This window comes from Lemur catta, chromosome 22, assembly GCF_020740605.2.
Source record: "Lemur catta isolate mLemCat1 chromosome 22, mLemCat1.pri, whole genome shotgun sequence".
NCBI lineage: Eukaryota > Metazoa > Chordata > Mammalia > Primates > Lemuridae > Lemur > Lemur catta.
The window spans coordinates 8,928,120-8,951,270 of record NC_059149.1 but is presented as its reverse complement, the minus strand read 5'-3'; the positions used below and the strand labels follow the sequence as shown (position 1 = coordinate 8,951,270).

Below are 23,151 nucleotides of genomic sequence, written 5' to 3'. Positions count from 1 at the left end.
TCAGTAATTAAACACTGTTTATGTTCCTTTTTGATGATCAGAGCACGAAAGGCTCAAGACTCAATCCAAGGGACTAGAAAACCAACTAAATTAGTAGCAGACTCAGAGAACAAGCCACCTTAAGAAAAGCCGGAGCTCGTGGGGACTCAGTTTAGAGTAGCTGGGGGTGAAGCAGGAGCAGTAGTGATGCTGTTTCTCAAACACAAGGCTTCTGCTGTAACCAGTCACTGGAGAACTGAACTGGAAGCTCCATGCTCAAACCTGAACACTTTTATTTCTTACCAGATAAAAGTATGAAAACGGAAAAGGGGAGGACCACCAGAATAATTAGTATTAAAATATTCCTTCAGGAGTACCCAGAACGGTGACTGATGGGGGAAACTCCAGTGTGTGGACGGCTTTGACAGCAGAAATTTAATTGTCTATTCATCAGAGGCAACTCAAACTTGGGAAAAAACATGACAGTTTTGAGATTCACGTTTTATTTACAAGTAAATAAAGAATGTCCCCTGTAAACTCTGTTTGGGATAAGAAGAACAATATAAAGAAGTAGTAGTCGCTGGCTCCACAGTGGCGTGTGAAAGGCGTCCATGCCACTGTTTCTTTAAACAATGATTCTGTTGTTTAAAAAAACAAACAAAAACCTCACATGATTTCTTCATGTTAATGTGAAAGAATTAAAAATAAAAATAACTTTTCAAAACTCTACAGTCTCTGGTCCAATGTGTGAGGTGACCAGGATGTGACTTCCATTCAATGACAGCCCCTGCTCTTCAAGAGCAACAGCCTCTGACAAAGGACTTAGTACTCATCAAGAGTATCTGCTCGAGGAATGGAGAGACCTCGATCCTTAAGAGCCTGAACTTTCAGCTTCTCTGCTTCCAGCTTGGTCTGCTGTTCCACCCTCTGCTCTTCTAGGATTTCTTCAATAGACACTTGTTGGAGGGGTGTGTCACTCTCCTTTTCCAAGTCCTGCAAGAGAAGCAGGTTTGAAAAACTTCACCAGAAGATCAGGGATAGAAAACATTATAGATCTATAGGCAAACAGATTCTTGTATCAGGCTCAGATTATTTTTCATAACTGCGACTGTGCTGAAATATCCTTCTTCTAGGGACAGATAAGTTTTTCAAAGAAATGGCTGGCAACAATGATACCTACTTACTATGAATGTGGTAATAGGAAAAGCTTTACATTATCTAAAATCCTATATTAGCCAGAATTAATTTTACATTAGTCAATGATTAACCTTTCTTTTAAAAAATATTATTAGGGCTGTGTATGGATAGCTATCTCCCCAACTGCAGAGAATACAAGAGAGAAATTACTGAGGCAAAGATGGCTTTAGGTAAGTTTTTCAAAAATAATTCTTTTAGAGATGGGGTCTTGCAATGTTGCCCACGCTGGCCTTGAACTCCTGGGTTCAAGGGATCCTCCCGCCTCAGTCTCCTGAGTAGCTGGGACTACAGGTGTGCACCACTACACCTGGCTTAGGAATTTCTATGATACACTAAAACACAAGACTCCTTTCTCCTCTATGGCAGCAAGTCTTCCAGAGAAAACCTCAGCAAACCAGTTAGGTTACTAAACTAGTTTGGTGAAATAAATTTTTTTTTTTGCTTAATAAAAAGTTATTTCTTTTTCCTTACTGCAAAAATAACATGCTCATTGTAGGAAATTTAGACAAACAGGAAAAATCTTAAAATTACCCATAATTCCAGCATGGAGGACGAACATTTTGATGAATATCTTTATAATTTTTCTAGGTTATACTGACTTAAAAAAAATACCACATGCAAATATTGACTGTAATTTTTTCACTCAATATGGAATGATATGCTTAATATTTTTATTTTTGAACACTATAAAGATTTGATTGTCAATTTCATAATGCAGAAGAACCTTGCTGAAAAAGTTATCTCACTATCCATAGATTCAGTTTATGCTCCTTGAAATGAGTGTACAGGCATGACTCTGCGTTTCTGTAACACGGAAAGCCTGTATGAAGTACTCTTTCTTATCTTCCCCTGTGACTTTCAATTATAAAGTTTGGGAAGGCACTGACACATATACAAACTCTCCAGATGTGCGAGCCTGGATAATTGTCACATATTGCTACGGCCTGAGAATCCACAAGCAGTGGCATTAATCAGATGGAGGCCTTTCACCAAAGAGTTAAGAATGAAAGCCACAAAAATTACATGGGCAAGCCCTGCCCTTGGTAAAAGTTAACAGCATCTGCAAAACACGTATTGTCACTTCACACCTGCCCCCACCAGCCCTGGGTAGCAGCTGAAGAAAAGATAGTGCTCTTAGCTTAGGGTCCTGCCTCTTGGGCTTTTCAGTATGTTATTCCTTGAGCTACTCATGTGGTTATGATGCTGCTGCTTCTGAACCATCGGTCTTTTACTTAAGGCTGGGTGCATCATCCTCTTTGAGGCAGATCCAGGAACTTCTTAATCAATGTAACGTTTACAGAAACTGGGTATAACTTTCCTTGGGGCTCGCACATAATTTCTTCAAACTGACTATTGATTCATACAACGACATCTGCATTCCTGAACTATGTTTCTCTAGTGGTGCCACTTTAAAACTTCTGCAGCATCCAAACTGTAACATATTAAAAAAAGAGCACTTTTCCTCACAAAAGGGATCCCAGGAAACAATGAGTCTTCAAAAACAAACAAATGTTCACTTCTTTCTGTGCACATACACATACATCCACATAGAAGCACCTCTGTGCCAATGTAAGTGGTACAAAAACCTTGTCTGCTGTTTACTATAAAACTGAAGCAGAGTATGTGTAAATATTTTAACTTTAGTTTTTCCCCCGATATGCTGCCTCTTTAAAAATTAAATTCAGAAAAGTGTTTAAGAAAATCATCCACAATCCCACCACGAAGACTTTACAGTCACTTACTACATATCCTTGGATACGAGGTGCTTTATTTCCACCTTTGCATAATACAAGATGACAATTTCTGCTGCTTAAACATCCAAGAAATGATAAGCTGAACCAAAAGTACCAACCACAAAAATATTTTATAAATAAGATATTTCATACATTTCACAGCAGTACCTGGGCAGTACAGATAGTATTGATTAATCATTTCTAGCTGAGACTTCTGAACCAACCTGACCCTGGCAGAATGATCTCTTTCTCAAATGGCTTACTGTTCAAAACAGATACAAACCAAACCACTCTACTCAAAGACTTTTGTAAACTGACTTCAGATGTGGCTAGGTATTGAGAAACTTTATTGAAAACTTTAAAAAAACAAAATAGAAAAAATTAAGCAAAGACCAAAGTTTTTGGTAAGGAACAGGAAAACTGCTGGTTCAACCCCAAATTTCAACTAGTCTTGAAGGGATTTGGATTTTGATATTCCTGGCACACCCAATAATCAGAAGCAGCAGGATCAAGTCAAAGGTTTTAAATAAGGTACTTTTAAATATGAGTATTTCTAATAGTTTCTATATATAAAATAGCTTCCTAGTAGTTTTGTACATATGTATGTGTGCACACACACAAAGACCTACAGCTTCAGAAAATCTGATTTAACCTTTCACCTGCCAGCTGATCTTTCTGGCACACACCTGGGTACCTCCTCCCTGGCGTGAGCTAAGGATCCCAAGTGAAACTGAACTCCACTCTCACGCTAGGTAATAGAAAGGCAGCTTCCATTGCCATTCTTTCCCCAATTCCCTTTTAAAAATATGGACATCACATTGTACTGTCTATGCATTATGTCCTTCCCTCAAATACTATTTATTAACCTTATGTCATGAAAAACTACTGTAACCAATTGCTTAAATGGCTGCAAAATATTCCAACATATACAGATTATACTTTTTTCAACATATAAAGCCTTTTCAATTGTCTATTAAACAAATAGTTAATGAACACATTTGTGTAGGATAGTATTTTTTATGATACAGGTTAAAACCAAAGATATTTTGCTGCCAATGGGATCAAAATCTTTAAAATGCCAAAAGGCACTGAAACAAAGTTAAGTTATTCTCTGTAGCTTCCCATTTCTAACTATAGCTTTCCTAAGCTAATTTTGTGGTTGCCTGTGAAAAGCTGGGTGAAATGTGGAAAATATTTCCCTCTTCAAAAGACAAAAAAAGAAACCTAACTAGCATGAATATCAAGATCCATAGCAGCTTAATAGTTTTCACTTACTATTTCTCCTAGTAGGACCACATTTTCTCCTCTGACCACAAAAATCCCTCGAGGAATATCACCGTATTTTTTGCCCACATGAATACGCTCCACAGTCTGATGTAGCACTAAGTTAGCTATAAGCGTATAGGGAAGAAACAAAGATATTTAGTTCAAATTACTAGGTAAGGTCCATAACTCAGTTAATCAGTTATTTTGAGTAGAAAAGATTTAGCTAAACCATGATTTCCAAACTTTCTAATTCTGAGAAAAGCTAAAATTTCAAATAATCTTCTCCTATTTCATTAAGACATACCACTTAGGAGACTTTTAAACAACTGAAAACTGAGAAAGTACTTGGGATTATGTTGCACTAATACACGAATGATGGTAGGAATAAGAAAAGTTAACTCCTTTATCAGTTAATTGCTAATATCACCATGGCCACAAGAAAACATAAATGAATAGGGAACTTGAAAACCTTGAGCCTAAACAATTGTGGAGATCAAAATTTTGGTTTTTGGAAGGAAAGAGTTTTTGTTTGCTGTGTGGGTATGTGTATGTGATGATTTACTGAAGATTTAACTTTGTTTCAGTACTTAGGATTCACTTAACCCAATACAAGTATACATGGATAAGGAAACAGCAAAAACCTGTTTTCCCCCTTTTCAGATAACCATACCTGATAATCTGAGAGTAAAATCAATATGCCCCTCAAAGTACTCTGATGAATTTGACTTAAGATTTAGAATCCCGAACGGTTAAGATTATTTTTTTTCTTCCAATTAGTACTACTTGTCCTATTTGAAGCAAAGCAGAAATCTATGTTCATATCTTCTATAATTCTTATAAGTGTTTCAATCATGTTTTTTACTCATGCCCAAATCGACTGACTTAGTGGATGTCCAACAAATGTCGATATGAAATTACAAGTTCCTTGAAACAGAAGATAATATAGTGGGAGGCCAAGGTGGGAGATCTCTTGAGGTCAGGATCGCTTGAGCTCAGGAGTTCGAGACTAGCCTGAGCAAGAGCAAGACCCTGTCTCTACTAAAAATAGAAAAACGTAGCCGGGCCTGGTGGTTTGTGCCTATAGTCCCAGTTACTCTGGAGGCTGAGGCAGGAGGATTGCCTGAGCCCAGAAATTTGAGGTTGCAGTGAGCTACGATGATGCCATTGCACTCTAGCCTAGGGGACAGAGCAAGACTCTGTCTCAAAAAAAAAAAAAAAAAAAAAAAAAACGAAGAAGAAGAAGGTAATATATACCTATTACTTTAAAAAAATGCAGGATGTAAAAGAAAAAAAAAGAGACTTCTAAATGTAAAATACTGAGCTTAATATTGGGGTCCCTAAAAAGCTTCACAAAATACATTCTACCCAATTTTCATTGGACAGGGAGGGATTACCTTCAGTGCAGGAATTGCTTTGAAGAGTAGTCACACCCAAGCCAATGTACAAATGAGCAGCCTTTTCAGTGGACTGAGTTTGTTTCTATCATTTGGCTCCCTCTAATGGGGGAAATAAAAAAAGTCTAAAAATGTTATAATCATATGTTCTAGTCTAGTGAAAACCTATTTTAGAAACATGAGCTTATAAATACAAACTTTTGAACCACCTAATCATAATGTAGAAAACAATGATGTACTCACTCAAAACAGTTCCATTATGCCAAACATGGGAAAAAACTGCAGATAAATTTCAACATGACATAACACAAAATATGCAATGGGCAGCTCTTATTATCCAGAGTTTAAGAGAAGAAGTCTATAATTAAATACATACCAAATTGATCAATGCTTCTTAAAAAGCCTATAAGTGTTCTTCCATCTCGAAGCAGGACCAAGTGTTTTTCTGAGGAGAGGAAAACAAAAAAGATCTTTAACATTAGAACTGTCAGCTTCAGTTATTTATTTATTTTTTGAGACAGAGTCTTGCTCTGTTGCCTGGGCTAGAGTGCCCTGGCGTCAGCCTAGCTCACAGCAACCTCAAACTCCTGGGCTTAAGCAATCCTATTGCCTCAGCCTCCCCAGTAGCTGGGAATACAGGCATGTGCCACCATGCCCGGCTAATTTTTTCTATATGTTTTTTTCTATATGTTTTCTATATGTTTTTTCTATATGTTTTCTATATGTTGTCCAGATAATTTCTTTCTATTTTTTTAGTAGAGATGGGGTCTCGCTCTTGCTCAGGCTGGTCTCAAACTCCTGACCTCGAGTGATCCTCCCGCCTCGGTCTCCCAGAGTGCTAGGACTGCAGGCATGAGCCACTGCGCCCAGCCGCAAATCTAAATTGTATAAGACTACAGAGAAACTGTATCTACCTGGAGCAAGTACCCGAGTTGGACCTTGAAAGGCAGATAATTTTTGGCCACGAAAACAGTGACAGGGAATGGGAAGAGGGGAGAGAAATCTGTAAATTAGGAGGAAAAAAAGGACCAGGTATCCATATGTTTGGCTAAAAGGTGAGGGTGTGAAGGGAAAGAACAGGAGATAAAGTCAGAAAAGTATTGGGGGCAGGCTGAATTTGCATTGGACTTCACAAGGAACAAGAAAACATTAAAGACTGATCTCAAAGAGCAGTTATAAGACCATTCCCAGAGTCTGAGACATGAAGAAACATGAACCAAGGTTGAGATGTGAAGGGAGAAGATGAAAGCTAAGACTGTGCAGTTGTAAGTGACGGAGTTTACCAACTGAGTTTGTACATGTGGTTATGCGTGAGAGGGTGGGGTGCTGAAGAGGCAAGTTAAAGAAAATGTAGTTTTGAGTCATCATGCCAAGAAGGACTATTTACCAAAAGTTGGGAATAAAAGGAGCATGCTCAGGTGGAGAAGGTTATCAGCTCTTTGTGATTCTGAAGTGCTATTAGGACACCTATATAAAAATGTCAGCAGGCAGTTGGAAATAAGAAGACTGGAATGCTAAAGAGGTCAGGACTAGAGAAAGCAATTTTGGATAAATCTGCAAAAAGGTGATATAATTACTGAAGTCCAGGAGATCTAAAGATTTAAAGAAAGAAGCCGGCCAAACATGCAACCCAAGAGACCATCTACTTTGGGGGGAACAATATAAAACCAAAAAGTGCCAGAGTAAGAAAATCAGTAAGTACAAGTGTTAGAAAAATCAAGAGAATAGAATTCAGAATCCAGTGGTGAAACTATCACAATGCTACAAAGGGGAAAGAACTCAGAAGGGTGCCTTAGCCTGATGACGTTTCACAATACAGTTTCAGAAGTGTGTTGATGATGAAAATTAAATTGCAGGAGTAACAGAAGTGGCCTATTGAAGGTGGTCAGGAAGGACAGTCAAAATGAAGGTTTTGGGGTAATGATGCAGACAAAGGGATGGGAGTGTGATGAAGAGATAGAACAGAGAAAAAACTTGAGATGGGAAGACAATAACATATATGAAGGGACAGACCCAAGAGGAGAGAAAAAGACAGAGGATATGAAAGCAAAAAAATAACAATGGAAGGAGGTTCTGGAAGCAGCGGAAGGAGAGAGTAATAACAGACACAAACAGAAAGGGAGGAATACTTCTTACTCAAATGAGGATGGGTGAAAATAGAGAGAGAGGAAAGTGTGTGTGTGTGTGTGTGTGTGTGTGTGTGTGTGTGTGTGTGTGTGTGTGTGTGTGTCTCGGGGTGGAGGAGGGAAAGGTACATATCAAATGGTTTCAAACTTTTCAGTAAAGGAGGCGGTGGTCTGGAATCTAGGAAGAGGTAGGGGTTAGAGGGCTTGAGAACAAAAATGATGCTTAGTAAAATGGCAGGATGCAAATAACTCAGATATATAAGGAGAGGTGAGGGCAAAAGAGCATCATTAAACAACTAAAATACAACACTTCATTACATATTACCAACAGGTTTGTACAGGATGTATGTATTTTGTCCGATTACATTTCCCTTCCCTAGCAAAATAAGTAATTTGGGTTTAAAAAATTATCTCAACCATAAAATAAGATGTTAATCATAGATGCACTCTCTAATTCCCATACTCACATCGTAATTGCGGAGTTGTAACTTGTTTGAAACTCTATGTAAACCATTTTGTAACACTTACAAGTTGGTGAGGCAAATCACACGATTAAAACGATAAGAAAAGTTGCTTTAGGAATAATGTACATATGAGAATTTAGAAAAAGGAAAGGACAATTTTAAGTGGTTCCTCTTGCTTTTGTACAGGACCGAGCTCCTCTTCAGGACAGTAACTAGGAACTAGGAACTCTGCTTAGTAAAGCAGGAGAAAATTGTCTAACAACAACAAAAAAAGAAGTTTGAAGTGACTTAACTTTTCCAGAAAACTCAATACCATGTCTAGCAGTGGTTTCTACTACCGTAACCTGAAAGTGCTACTGACTCTCGTAGTAAAAGATCGCAAATGGGGCTACACCATAGAAAGCCTACGTTTACTGCCAATTAATTCAACTGCCGTTGTCTTAATATTTCCGTTTCCTAATGAATCTTTTCTCTAATTATTCTCATTTATTCATCGGTAACAAACTGGTTCTTCGAAACACTGCAGGTGGGAGCCAGTGCACGGGGAAAAGTCCCCCGGGCCACTTTTGTGTTCGGGCCTCCACTGCGGCGACCCACGTAAGAACGAATTGCACAGCTTGTGGCTCGCGAGCCGGGGGACCAGCAGAGGCTGCGAGGAGCAGAAGAGAGGCAGCAGGCTGGTGGGCGGGCAAGCGCGGGGTCCCGGGCCGTGGAGGCCGTCAATGCGGAACACCCCGAACTGAGCTCCAAACACACCGAACCCGCCCGGGACTCATTCTGCAAGCTCCTTCCGAAGAGACGCCCGCCCGGGAGGAAGGGGCTCACCCCGAGCTTCACTGGGAGGGGATGAACTACTCACTGTCGATGTCCTCGATAAGGCTGGCGGTGCCGGGCATATAGTTCATTTTGAACTGAAATAAGGCTGCAATGTATAGCGGTGGTGGACCACTGTGTCCCAAACTTCCTTCCTCCTACCGCAGTCGCCGCCTTGGCGGGACCCGGACAGGAATCCCGAGCGGGACCAGCACTTCTGCCCCGGCTTTCAGTCGCCGGGGCCTACCGGAAGCTTCTCCATATTACCTCCACCCACTTCCGGTATCACGTGCAGGTCCTCAGGAAGAGGCGGGACAGTCGTGCGGTCTGGAGACTCCCTTTCCCCGTCCCTGATAAGTGGGGGAAAAGAACCTAGATTGGATAGATGGTGGGGAAATGCATCCTCCCTTTTAGGGAGCGCGCTGCTTCTCCTCGCTTCCCTGCCTCCGAGATACCAGCGTCACGAACCTCCGTCCGGTCCCTCAACGCTTGAGGCTTGGCAGCCGAGGGGGCGGGACCGGGCCTGGGATTGGCTGTTGTCGTCCGACCCCCTTCCCTGCTCTCCAGTCTCAGTTGCCCGCAGGCGCCTGCGCAATGGGCCGGCCGTGGGGTTGGGGGGCGGGAAGCACTTCGGGCAGCGGAGCCCATGTCGGCCCTGAGGCGCTCGGGCTACGGCCCCAGTGACGGTCCGTCGTACGGCCGCTACTACGCGTCTGGGGGTGGAGATGTGCCGGTGCACCCACCTCCGCCCTTATATCCTCTTCGCCCCGAGCCTCCCCAGCCTCCCATTTCCTGGCGGGTGCGCGGGGGCGGCCCGACCGAGACCACCTGGCCGGGAGAAGGCGAAGGAGGAGATGGCTACTATCCTTCCGGGGGCACCTGGCCGGAGCCGGGTCGAGCTGGAGGAAACCACCAGGTAATCTTTGCACCGTCTGTCCAGGGGGATCCGGTAGCGGAGTCTGGAGGAGGTGAGGGCCATGGGGTTGATATACCTCTGGGTTCGTAATGGATCCGGTTTCATATTTGTTTTCCTCACGGGAGGGTGTTGGAGAGACTGAGGCTGGATCATAGGTAGGAGGATATGCTTGCGTTCCCGTTGCTCCTCCTCTTCTGCTTCGACCACAATACATGTGACTGTTACCGTTTAAAAAGAAAAAAGATCCTGCGGTGGCTTATTAAGCTCAGTGGCAGGTTGCGGGATCTCTCTCTGGGAGCGACGCTGGGTGAGGTGACACAGCTCCTCTGCCCCTCGAGCCCCACCACTTCATCCTGCGTGGCTCGGCGGGTCGGCTGTCCCCGAGCGGGGAGGTGGCTGCAGCCCCCGGCGTCGCCCGGCAACCCCTCCCGCGGAGAAGGAACCTGAATGAGGGGGAGGGATTTGGGCATCTAACCTTTTGCTCCTAATGCTTTGGCTGGGATTGAATCATGAATAATTAATGTTGTAAAGCGCTTTTACGTGGATTGATTTATTTAATGTTAACTGCGACTCCAAGGTAAATGTCATTACAGCATCCTTATTTTCGAATAAGGAAGCAGAGGCTCTGAGAGGTTAATTCACTTGCTTAATGTACTTGGACCTGTAACGTTTTATTTCTTCCGGACATATACTTCTGTGTTGTCAATGCAGTGTTGTTTATACGGTGTGGTACACTTCTCTTTTTGTTCAGGAATTATAACATCCTCATTTGTGTGGGTTTTTTTTTTTTTTTTGGTGAGACAGTCGTGCTCTGTTGCCTGGGGCTAGAGTGCGGTGGCGTTAGCCTAGCTCACAGCAACCTCACACTCCTGGCTCAAGCGATCCTCCTGCCTCAGCCTCCAGAGTAGCTGGGACCACAGGTGTGCACCTCCACACTTGGCTCATTTTTTCTATTTTTAGTAGAGACGGGATCTCCTCTTGCTTAGGTTGTTCTCAAACTCCTGACCCCAAGCGATCCTCCCGCCTCGTCCTCCCAGAGTGTTAGGATTACAGGCGTGAGCCACCATGCCAGGCCACGTCATCATTTGTTGAAAATGTAGTAGTCGGCCGGGCGCGGTGGCTCACGCCTGTAATCCTAGCACTCTGGGAGGCCGAGGCGGCTGGATTGCTCGAGGTCAGGAGTTTGAGACCAGCCTGAGCGAGACCCCGTCTCTACTAAAAATAGAAATAAACTATCTGGACAACTAAAAATATATATAGAAAAAATTAGCCGGGCATGGTGGCACATGCCTGTAGTCCCAGCTACTCGGGAGGCTGAGGCAGTAGGATTGCTTAAGCCCAGGAGTTTGAGGTTGCTGTGAGCTAGGCTAACGCCACGGCACTCACTCTAGCCGGCACTCACTCTAGCCCGGGCAACAAAGTGACACTCTGTCTCAAAAAAAAAAAAAAAAAAAAGAAAAGAAAAAGAAAATGTAGTAGTCAAATTCTCATACATTGCTGGTGGGAATGTAAAATGGTGCAATGCTTTGGAAAATAGTTTGGTAGCACCTCAAAACGTTGAGTGTAGAGTTAAGCATATTACTCAGCAAGTCCACTCCTTGGTATATACCCAAGAGAACTGAAGATATGTCCACATACTAATAAAACTTGCACACGCATGTTCATAGCACCATTATTCGGAATAGCCAGAAAAATAGAAATAACCCAAATGTCTGTCAACTGATGAATGGATAAACAAAATATGGTATAATTATACAATAGAATGGCCATAGAAAGGAATGAAGTACGGACATATACTACAATATGAGTAGCCTTGAAAACATCATGCTATGTGAGTGAAGCTAGTCACAAAGACTGCATATTGTACGATTCTGTTTATATGAAATGCCCAGAGTAAGCAGATCCATAGAGAAAGATTAGTGCTTGCCAGAGGTTGAGGACTGGAGGTGTAAGGGAATTTCCTTTTGAGATGTTCTAAAGTTAGTGCTGATGGTTATATAATTCTGAATATAATAAAAACTACTGAACTGTACACTTTAAAAGGGAGGGTTTATGGTATGTTAATTATATCTCAGTTAGCTGGAATAAGTAGGCTGTGGGACTTTAATCCCATGGCAGAGTGATAAAATGCTTGGCCAAGTTAGACCAAAGATCAGTTGAAAGGAAGGAGGAGAGAACCTCTAAACTGATGACTTTGTTGTGCTTGCTACTCTATTATCAAAGCAAAAGTGTGTTTCTGGGGTAGAGTAAGGAAGGGTTTGGATAGACTAGAGAAGTTAAGATTTTAGCATTGTGTAGGCACTTGTCAGGTATGGTTGGAGTATGAGTGCGTGCATAGGGTGGGCGATGATGCTGGGGTAGTTGAGTATAAAGCTGGATGTGTGTAAAGGGCATTTGTAAACCATTTTAAGAGTTTTTACTTTATTTTTCAGGTTGATGATTCTGAAACCTTAAGAGCTTGGGATGATAATTTCTTAGGCAGCAATAGAAAACCAATACAAAAGATGCCAGGCACAGTGGTTCATGCCTGTAATTCAAGCACTCTGGGAGGCCAAGGCAGGAGAATCACTTGAGGTCGGGAGTTCAAGACCAACCTGGGCAACATAGTGAGACCCTGTCTCTACAAAAAATAAAAAATTAGCTGGCCATGGTGGCATGTACCTGTAGTTCTAGCTATTTGGGAGGCTGAGGCAGGAGACTTGCTTGAGCCCAGGAATTCCAAGTTACAGTGAGCTATGATTGCACCAGCCTGGGAGTGAGATCGTGTTTCAAAAAAAAAAAAAAAAAAACACGATGACTAATACAAAAGATATGCGTGCATGTTGTCACAGGTGTTGCAAATTTGTTTTCCAAATTCATTGTTTTGATTTTGTTGTGTTTTACATATGTTTTATATTTTTATATTACCAAATGTGTCAAACTAAAAAAAAAAAACAAGCGTAGGAAACTTCTAAAACCTTGCTACTCCAAAACTATTATATTATCCATGGACCAGAAGCCTCTGTGTCACTTGTGAGGCTCTTAGAAATGCAGAATCTCTTCTCCTCCGATTTGGCTGCTGCAATTTATTAAGATCCCCAGGTGATTCATATGCATACTAATGTTTTGAAAGCACTGCTCTATAGAATCGGTTATATTGAGATGCGTGTTGCACTGAACCACAGCACAAACTTGACTATATTAACATATTTAAATATAGCAGGGAAAAAGTTGGAAATCTACCACTCCCTCCCCTTTTTTAAAGAGTAAAACTTTAAAACAGAGTGAAATTTTTCTTACCTTTTTAGTTATAGCACTGTGGTTTGATCCCTGAACTAGCAACATCTGCATTACCTAGGAGCTTGTTGGAACTGCCGGATCTCAGTTCCTGTCCCAGATCTACTGAATTAGAGTATGTGTTTTAACAAAATCCCTAGGTGATTTACACGTTTCTGCAGAACAAGTCAACCTAGAGAGCATGCCAAGGCAGAAGCCACAGTTTCTTATAACCTATCTCGGAGGTGGTGTACCATCATTTCCACTGTATACTGTTTGTCAGAGAGACTAATCGGGTACAGTGTGGCAGACAACTTAACAAGGGCAGGATTACCAGGAGACAGGGATCACTGGGAGACATTAAGGAGGGTGACTACAACAGGAACGAACCCGAGGTTGGGCTCCAGAGTAGTTTAGAAGAGAGGTAAAAAGGGCATGCATGCATCTGAGCTATGTCTGAATGTAGAGGGTTTTTTTTCAACATTTTATTGTAAAAATTTTCAAACACAGAAGTTGAAGGAATTATAAATGAGCATCTATATATATGTATATATTTTTTCCTTTGGTTAGCAGTTTATTATATTTGCTTTATTAAATGTTTATCTTATTCTTTGGATACATTTTAAAATAAATTGCATAGATTTGGAAGACATTTTCAAAGTTAGAATGATTAGGAGGATAATAGCAATTGGTAGTGAGGGATATGGGAGAGATAGATGGTTCTCTGAGGATTTAGTATTTCACGTACATAGGTATAAAAAGGAGGAGGAACAGGTTTTTATGGGGAAATGATGGTTTAGTTTTGTACCAAAAGAACTAGTGATTGGTTATGAGAGGAAATTGAAAAAAAATACAAAGACTTGGCAAGGGTTTATGTGCTGCCTTTTTTCATTTCTGATGGAAGCCGGTTAGGGTGGTTACTGGTGGCAATCTCTGGATGCAGTGTATGGGATTGATTAGAGAGAGGTATGTGATTTTCTGCTTTTGCTTTGGTTTTTTAATGTTGAAATTAAGTTTTTGTGGCATTTGGGTGTTTTGTCTGTGGCAACAAAACAATAGGTGGGCTTGGAAGGGAGGTGGGATGTAGAGATAGTGATTTGAGAATCATCCAATACAAGCATAACTGGATTACCAAACTGGGCAGAATTTGTTGCTGTGGGGAGATCTTTGAGAGTCTAGAATAAGGGATAGAGAAAGAGAATCCAAAAGAAGACAATGAGAGAGAATACCCGAAAAACAGGAGAACCAGGAAAATCGTACAATGCAAACCAAGCAAGGACACAATTATTTTGGAGATAAGTGAGATGAGAACTGAAAAGAAACTGTTGGGGCCAATTGTGGTGGCTCACAGTTATAATCCCAGCACTTTGGGAGGCCCAGGTGGGAGGGTTGCTTGAGGCCAGGAGTTCAAGACCACTCTGGGAGACATAGCAGGACTCTGTCTCTACAAAAAATAAAAATATATTATCTAGGCATGGTGGTGCACACCTGTGATCCCTGCTATTCAGGAGGCTGAGGTGGGAGGATCTCTTGGGCCTAGGATTTTGAGGTTGTCACTGCACTCCAGTCTGGGTGACAATGAGAGACCCTGTCTCTAAAATTAAAAAGAAAAAAAAAAGAAAGAAAAAGAAAAGAACGTCTTGGATTTGACAATTAAAAAGATATCATTGATTTTAGTGTTGGGAGTTTAAAATAGTGTTAAAGTAATGAGTGGGAGATTTGGATGAGAAGATAACTAGTGGAAACTGCACTTCCAGAAGTTTGTTTGTAAATGAGAAAGTCACCATTTACCTGAGAACCATGGTTTAGGGAAGGATTTTTAGCTTTAGGTAGTTTGAGTGTGTTTGTAAGCAAAGGAGAGTGAGCTAGTAGATTCAGAAAAAAAGATTCAAGCAAAAGAATGGAGTATGGCTTGGGGAAAATGGGATTAAGAACTGAGGAAAAGAGTTGAGAAACCCCTTCTGAGCTAGAGGGGAAAAAACTCTAAATTTGGAGTTGGAAGGGAGGCACGTTGGTGGAGTTTACAGTTTATTGTCCTTTGTTGGTGGATAAAAGGTTGTTACATCATCTAAGAGTAAGGGAAGTGGGATGGGATGCACTGGGGAATTTATATGCTAATTATTTGAACCAGGTGCTAAGGGTAAGGGGACGGTCTTAGAGAAGCATGGAAGAAACCCAAATGAGATTGAAATTGAAAAAATTAGGATGATGGTCAATATAGGAGCATAAAATGATTTGTTAGTGATTTTGGAATATATAACAATACAAATAATTTACAATATACTTTTCTAATTATTTTTGTTCAATTCTTGTGAAAAATATAAGCAAATTTGTAAATGGAATTTATGTAGTACTAGCACTACTCAGATTCCTCTGCCATTAGATTTACTTGGGCTGGGGTCATATTTTAGAAGAATGTTGGTTGGTAAATCACTTTGTAAATTTAACCATGGATTCACTTCTTACATCACTGTTTTGTTCTAAGATAAAAATGAAAGGAATTGACTCCAGCCTTTGTCTGAGATTTAGGTACGTCTCAAAAAAGAAGAAGGTAAATTGGTTATCTTGCATGATTTTAATCAAATTTCCTTTGCCACAAAAACTTTAATTCACATTATTACCACTTGTGGAAACCTTTTATTACCTTTGTTTTAATTTGTATTTCACTCAACAAATAAGTTTGGAAAGAGTTAGGCACATGATGGCCAGGCACGGTGGCTCATGTCTGTAATCCTAGCACTCTGGGAGGCTGAGGTGGGAGGATTGCTTGAGCCCAGGAGTTTGAGGTTGCTGTGAGCTAGGCTGACGCCATGGCACCCTAGCCTGGGTAACAGAGCAAGACTTTGTGTCAAAAAAACAAAACAAACAAAAAAACACCTGACAACTTAGTATATAGAATAGAGTTGATAAAATTGGCAACTTAGTTTATAGAATAGAGTTGAGCTCCAACCAATTTCCTGTGAAACCAAATGCTGTTTCATAGAATTAGTGTCATGTTTAGAGGGCCATAAGCTAGACTTTGATTGTTACTGGGGATATTTTTACATTTGTCCCATTTTGTCCAAACGGAGGAAAAAAAAAAGAGGTGAAGATATTACTCATCTTTTTTAAAATTAAGACTTAATAAAGTAACAATTTTTACTGCTTAAATGAGGACATTTTTTCATTTTTAAAAATTATAGTATAATTTACATATAGTAAATTTCACCTTTTTAAGGGTATAGTTCTGAGTTTTGACAAATGCATACAATTATGTAACCATAACCAAAGTATAGATATTGATCCATCTTTTAAAATAAGAACTCTAGGATGAATTTAATTTAAGAAGATTTAATTTTCACATATCTCTAAACCCTGTTAAATTACAGAAAAGGAATTATGTTTCTCATTTTTTAAAAGTATCATTATGAACTAATTTATATACACACATATATTCAGTATATTTAATGTGTTTCAAGCAGTTGCGTTCATTCATTCACCGATGCTTTAAGAGACATTGATTGTATTTTTTGTTGCCAATGGAAAATTATATTTAGAAGCCATATAAGTCAGGATCCACAAACCTGAATCCAGGAAAACAGAAACCACACTAGTTCTTTTAAAAGAGATTTATTTAAGACATTATTTAATAGTAAAACAGGTATTGGAGTTCTGAAAAGGGAAAAAGAGGAAACAAAAGTAACAGAAGTAACACAAAGCAGCAACATTTCCTAGGGCTGGGGAATAAAGTGAACAGGTTAGGGTTGTTATAAACTGGAAGCTTAGAAGAATGTCCTATTGGAGCTGGAACCCAGGGGGTACTGCCTAGCTAGTACTAATGCCTCTGAGGGCATTTTGGGAAAAACAAAAGAAGTTAGATACAGCTGTTGACTGACTGCTGCTTCCAGGTTGAATGGCATTGCTGGGCTGGCACCAACAGAAACAACAAATAAACAGGAAGTAGCAGTGGCAAGATGGCTTCCCTGGATTGGGTGAAGGTATTGGTATTAGGAAATTCAGGTGTTGTGAAATCATCATTAGTCCATCTTCTATGCCAAAATCAGGTGCTGGGAAATCCATCATGGATTGTGGGCTGCTCGGTGGATGTCAGAGTTCATGACTACAAAGAAGGAACCCCAGAAGAGAAGACCTACTATATAGAATTATGGGATGTTGGAGGCTTGGTGGGCAGTGCCAGCAGTGTGAAAAGCACAAGAGTAGTATTCTACAACTCTGTAAATGGTATTATCTTAGTCCATGAGTTAACAAATAAGAAGTCATCTCAAAACTTGTATCGTGGCTGGTGGCTCACGCCTGTAATCCTAGCACTCTGGGAGGCCGAGGCTGGTGGATCGTTTGAGCTCAGGAGTTTGAGACCAGCCTGAGCAAGAGCGGGACCCCTTCTCTACTAAAAAAATAGAAAGAAATTAGCTAGACGGCCAAAGATATATAGAAAAAATTAGCCAGGCATGGTGGTGCATGCCTGTGGTCCCAGCTACTCGGGAGGCTGAGGCAGGAGGTTCGCTTGAGCCCAGGAGTTTGAGGTTGCTGTGAGCGAGGCTGATGCCACGGCACTCTAGCCTGGGCAACAGAGTAAGAATCTGTCTCAAAAAAAAAAAAAAACCAAAAAAAACCTGGTATCGTTGGTCATTGGAAGCTCTCAACAGGGATTTGGTGCCAACTGGACTCTTGGTGACAAATGGGGATTATGATCGAGAACAGTTTGCTGATAACCAAATCCCACTGTTGGTAACAGGGACTAAACTGGACCAGATTCATGAAACCAAGTGCCATGAAGTTTTAACTAGGATTGCTTTCCTGGCTGAGGATTTCAATGCAGAAGAGATTAATTTGGATTGCACAAATCCATGGTCCTTAGCTGCAGGTTCTTCCAATGCTGTCAAGCTCAGTAGGTTTTTTGATAAGGTCATAGAGAAGAGATATTTTTTAAGAGAAGGCAATCAGATTCCAGGCTTTCCTGATCGAAAAGATTTGGGGGAGGAACATTAAAGAGCCTTCATTATGACTGAATTACACTCATCCTTCGGAAGAATGAGCAAGCAATGGCAGTTTTTCACAGCTTTCTTCTTGCTGTGTTGATTATTAATGTCTTTTAACAAAATCATCTTAAAATGCTACCCTTCAGCCTCACCCTTTAATGGAAAATGAAGAAAATGACAACATGGGAGGCCCAAACTTTGTCCCCGTTCTCCCTGTTCCTCACCTTTCTCCCTATTTATGGATTATGTAAAAGCCCTGTGGAAATATGAGATATTGTCAAAATGATGCAGTAAATGAGCACTGATGGAATACTGCAAAGAAAATTTACCCTTGCCTGGAACTGGAGGGTTTTTTGGGTCTGTAATTTTCCCACTCATTGATGAAGGCTTAATTAAGTACTTCAAAAATATATAAAAAAAAAAGAAAAAAAACAAAACAAAACAGGAAATAGCAAGTCCATTCTCTACCCGCTCCCCTAGCCTAATGTCTCAAGTTAGCAGAACCAGAAAGTAAGCAAGCTGGCGAAGGAGAAATATTTATAGGCTTACAGTCTTATATCACAGAGCCAAATATAGAATGCCATGTTTGGAGCTGAGGGACAATAGCTTAATCCTTGGTATAGAAGTTACAATTGGGTGTCAAGTATACTGTCATTTTCTTGTCATTGCTTCTAGACTTTTTCAAAGGACAGAATTAGAAAATAAGCATTTTTAAATAGAAAAGTAAATGAGTTCATACTTACATCAATTCAAGGTTAACATTATAGGATTTTTAAACTTCTGTGATTGTATTTATTTTATTTGGAAAATCTTGGTCCCTAACAATGGTAAAATAATTACAGATGTTTGCACAATCTAACAATAATATATAAAATAAGTCCAAAATAATGCCAGGTTCCAGTTCTGTCATGGCAGCATGAAGAGCTCTGTGGACCCAGTCCCCAGTGACACTGGTGAACGTTATTTTGAAAAAACAACCAATAAATATTTCTGGAAATGGTCCTAGGAAATACAGGAAATGAAGAAATATGTATTCAAGAAAATCTACTAAAACTCAATAAGAAGAGTGAGAGTCTGACATTTGAACCAAAACCCACTCCATCCCTTACTTTCTCCCAGCTCAGTGAGACAGAAACTCCACTCCAGAGTGGTGCAGCCAAGAACACAGGGCTCCTTTTTCCTTCCCACCCTCCAAGTCCAGTCAGAAGGTTTTCATCCCAGGAGGGGGGTCATGACAACATTTCTCATTTTATCCCCATGTACCTGTTGCTGAGGCTAAGTTCTAGGCAAGTGTGGCCGAGGGGTGGTGGTTCCCTTCTTCTACCCAGTCTTTACTCCTGGGAGGGAGACTTTACCTTAAGCAGGGTACTGCTGAGAATACTGGATCTCTGATCACCCTTACCCTTGCTTGTCAAGCTGAGAAGACCTGAATCTGAATCTACAGCCTTCCTTTCCTTAAGTGTTCGGTTTCTAAAGCAGGGGTGTCACTCAGAGAAACATACCATTGTCCCCACTCTAGCTGTAGAGAGTGTCTCAGATGTTTTATCTGGAGAGAGAAGCAGGTTGTAAAACAGGTAGCTCCTAATCTTTTCCCAAAGGAACCGACTTCATTTGCAGCAGGGTGTGGAAAGAAGCTCAAGCCTAAGGATGCTTTGAAAAAACTGTGGAGGTTGTCATGCAAGGCAATTGGAGATAGAGGCTAAACTGTGGGCTCTTTAGTTTGTTGGAGAGAACCAGGAAAATAAACAGCTATGAGGAGCCCTTTGGGGTCAGAATAACTCTCAAATATTGACCTTGGGAAGTGTTCCTTCAAAGGGACCCAGATTTGATTGAATTAGTCTGTGGGGCAATTTATGCTACAGGGTCTTATTGAAAATGATAGAGCAATCAGCTGAAAATTAGTGGAGCTTTAACAACTGGGTGTGGTCAAGAGAAGCTACACTACACTCAGGTCTTGCCAAAAACTATCATCTAGGGTGACTATGGGCATATTCAAGGCTACACTCTTTAAGGAGCAGCATCACACACTTCTTACTACAGAGGTGGAGGGAAATTCACCGCATTAATCCCAGTAGTCACTAAACAAACAAGCAAATAACAGTAACAAGCCTGGGGTGAGGATAGTAGCACCAGTACCTAGAGTTGTTAAAATATAGTATCTAAAACGTCCAGTTTCCAGCAAAAAATTATCAGACATGCAAAAAATACCAGGAAAGTTTGGCCAATACACTGGAAAAAAGCAGGAAACAGAAACCGGTTGTGAAAATGACCAGATGTCAGATTTAATAGACGAAGACTTTAAGGTAGCCATTATATATATGTTCAAAGAACTAAATGAAACTATGGTTAAAGAAGTAAAGGAAGGTGTGATGACAATGCCACATCAAATAGAGACTATCAATAAAGAGATAGCAATTATAAAAAAGAACCAAATAGAAATCTGGAGTTGAGTGCTCACTTCGGCAGCACATATACTAAAAATTGGAACGATACAGAGAAGATTAGCATGACCCCTGCGCAAGGATGACACGAAAAAAAAAAAAAAAGAAAAGAAATCTGGAGTTGAAAGGTACAATAACTAAAATGAAAAGTTCTGGAGGAGCTCAATAGTATATTTGAAATGGCAGAAGAAAGAATTAGTGAATTTAAAGATAGATTGATAGAGATTATACAATCTAAAGGACAGAGAGGAAAAAGACTGAGACACCACTGAATACACCAACATAACAAATGATAAATGAGGAGCTTAGTATAACAAATGATACAAACACATAGTTCTCCTTTCTTCTGTCACATTCTACATAAAATTGTTTAAAGTAGTAAGTATAACAGTAAAATGTTGGGTTTGTAACATTTGTATTAATAGATGTAATATGGATAACAATAATGTCACAAAAAAGCAGTGAAGGAAATAGAGCTCTGTAGGCGTAACATTTCTGTGTCTCACAGGAATTAAGTAAATATAAATCAGAAGCTTTCTGTTAAGTTATGATGTATATTGTTAGCCCAAGAGTAACCACTGAAGAAAAAGAAATATGTATATATGCATATATATTATAAAAACCATTAAAGAGATTGAAATGCTACATTAGAAAATATTCACTTAATGCAAAAGAAAGCGGCCGGGCGCAGTGGCTCACGCCTGTAATCCTAGCAGTCTGGGAGGCCGAGGCGGGTGGATTGCTCGAGGTCAGGAGTTCCAGACCAGCCTCAGCAAGAGCGAAACCCCATCTCTAATAAAAATAGAAAGAAATTATCTGGCCAACTAAAATATATATATAGAAAAAATTAGCTGGGCATGGTGGCACATGCCTGTAGTGCCAGCTACTCGGGAGGCTGAGGCAGGGGGATTGGTTAAGCCCAGGAGTTTGAGGTTGCTGTGAGCTAGGCTGACACCACGGCACTCACTCTAGCCCGGGCAACACAGTGAGACTCTGTCTCAAAAAAAAAAAAAAAAAAAAAAAAAAAGCAAAAGAAAGCAGTAAAGGTAGAAGAGAAAAATACATGAGACATATTAAGAAGTAAAAGTAAAACAAAAAGTAAAGAGTGGATGTCAGTCCAACTATATCAGTAACATTAAATGTGAATGGAATAAACAATCTAATCAAAAGACAGATTGTCAGCCAGGCACAGTGGCTCACGCCTGTAATCCTAGCACTTTGGGAGGCTGAGGCTGGCGGATCGTTTGAGCTCAGGAGTTCGAAACCAACCTGAGCAAGAGCGAGACCCCGTCTCTACTAAAAAAATAGAAAGAAATTATCTGGACAACTAAAAATATATAGAAAAAAATTAGCTGGGCATGGTGGCGCAGGCCTGTAGTCCCAGCTACTTGGGAGGCTGAGACGGAAGGATTGCTTGAGCCCAGGAGTTTGAGGTTGCTGTGAGCTGGGGTGACACCACAGCACTCTAGCCCAGGCAACAGAGCGAGACTCTGTCTCAAAAAAAAAAAAAAAAAAAAAGACAGATTGGCCGACTGGACTAAAAAAAACAGATCCAACCATATGGTGTCTATAGGTGACACTTAAGATTTAAAGAAATTTCTTCACCGGAGTAAACCATGTGGTCATATTGTATCTGAGGCAGTAGCCTGTTTTGAGCTAAAAATGCAGGCATTTCTGCTTTCTAGAAAGGTCACAAAGAAGCCAAAAGCCCACCTTTCCCTCCACTCTACATTGTTTGGGAATACAAAGGAGCTCTGGCTAAGCTGGTAGAAACTATCAGGACCAATTGCAATGACGGATACGATGAGATCTGCTGTCATTGGGCAGACAACCTCCTGGACTCGAAATCTGTGGCTCACGTTGCCAAGCTGGAAAAGGCAAAGGCCAAAGAACTTGCTATTAAACTGGGCTAAATATACGCTGTTAAGTTTTTTACAGGTAAAAATAATAAAAATTCTCCTTCAAAAAAAAAAAAGATTTAAAGATACAAATAGCCTGATAGTAAATGGATAGAAAAAGACATACAATACCACAAAGAAAAGGTAAATGTTTGAGGTGATGGATATCCCAATTACCTTGATTTGATCATTATATTAATATCAGACAAAATAGACTTTAAAATAAAAAAATGTTACTAGGGATAGAGGGGGACATTTTATAATGATGAAAAGGTCAATCCATCAGGAAGATATGGCAATTATGGGTATATATTTACCTAATAATAACAATACCCAGAAAACCAAAATACAGGAAGGAAAAATTTACAGAAATGGATGGAGGGAGAAATAGGCAATTCAACAATAATAGTTGGAGACTTCAGTACCCCCGTTTCACCAATGGATAGAATAACTAGACATAAGAGCAACAAGGAAATAGAAGACATGAACAACACTGCAGACCAACTAGACCTAACAGACATCTATGGAACACTCCATGCAACAACAATTCAGTGGCCCCCTGCCTTGTCCATGGTTTTGCTTTCAGTTATTTGCAGTCAACTGCAGTCTCAAAATAGGTGAGTACAGTACAATAAGATATTTTGACAGAGAGAGAGAGACCACATTCACATAACTTTTATTACAGTATAT

General features: G+C 40.4%; 4 protein-coding genes and 1 non-coding gene across 15 annotated transcripts in view; 4 read left to right on the top strand and 1 right to left on the bottom strand.

Annotated features, from left to right (window-relative positions):
• The window catches only part of ASH2L (ASH2 like, histone lysine methyltransferase complex subunit), a 56,384-nt gene extending 47,779 nt beyond the window's left edge, over nt 1–8,605 (top strand). For 5 of the 7 annotated variants that reach the window (XM_045535898.1, XM_045535889.1, XM_045535892.1 and 2 more), the window contains one exon: nt 286–444. In XM_045535898.1, coding sequence (XP_045391854.1) covers nt 286–368 — 83 coding nt within the window. In that variant the 3' untranslated portion in view covers nt 369–444. Of the gene's footprint in view, nt 1–285; nt 550–8,345 lie in introns of those variants that run through there. The other 2 variants (XM_045535893.1, XM_045535890.1) reach the window with 2 other exon arrangements.
• Nucleotides 466–9,472, bottom strand: LSM1 (LSM1 homolog, mRNA degradation associated). The gene is made up of 5 exons (XM_045535906.1): nt 9,441–9,472; nt 9,019–9,322; nt 5,946–6,014; nt 4,185–4,300; nt 466–972 (listed from the first exon to the last, which is right to left on the bottom strand). Exons 2-5 carry the CDS (start codon nt 9,062–9,064, stop codon nt 802–804), a joined length of 402 nt encoding a protein of 133 aa, XP_045391862.1. The 5' UTR covers nt 9,065–9,322; nt 9,441–9,472; the 3' UTR covers nt 466–801.
• A 63-nt stretch (nt 9,473–9,535) lies between these two features.
• The window catches only part of BAG4 (BAG cochaperone 4), a 50,684-nt gene continuing 37,068 nt past the window's right edge, over nt 9,536–23,151 (top strand). For 2 of the 5 annotated variants that reach the window (XR_006730967.1, XM_045535903.1), the window contains exon 1: nt 9,539–9,888. Coding sequence is in view for 4 of the 5 variants with exons in the window: in XM_045535903.1 (XP_045391859.1) it covers nt 9,619–9,888 (270 nt within the window). In the remaining variant the exon portion in view is untranslated. Of the gene's footprint in view, nt 9,889–23,151 lie in introns of all 5 variants that reach the window. The other 3 variants (XM_045535899.1, XM_045535902.1, XM_045535900.1) reach the window with 3 other exon arrangements.
• Nucleotides 16,640–18,717, top strand: LOC123626680 (rab-like protein 3). The gene is made up of 2 exons (XM_045535905.1): nt 16,640–17,413; nt 17,760–18,717. Exons 1-2 carry the CDS (start codon nt 17,097–17,099, stop codon nt 18,130–18,132), a joined length of 690 nt encoding a protein of 229 aa, XP_045391861.1. The 5' UTR covers nt 16,640–17,096; the 3' UTR covers nt 18,133–18,717.
• Nucleotides 20,573–20,680, top strand: LOC123626741. The gene has a single exon (XR_006730982.1). It is a non-coding gene; the product is annotated as a U6 spliceosomal RNA (small nuclear RNA).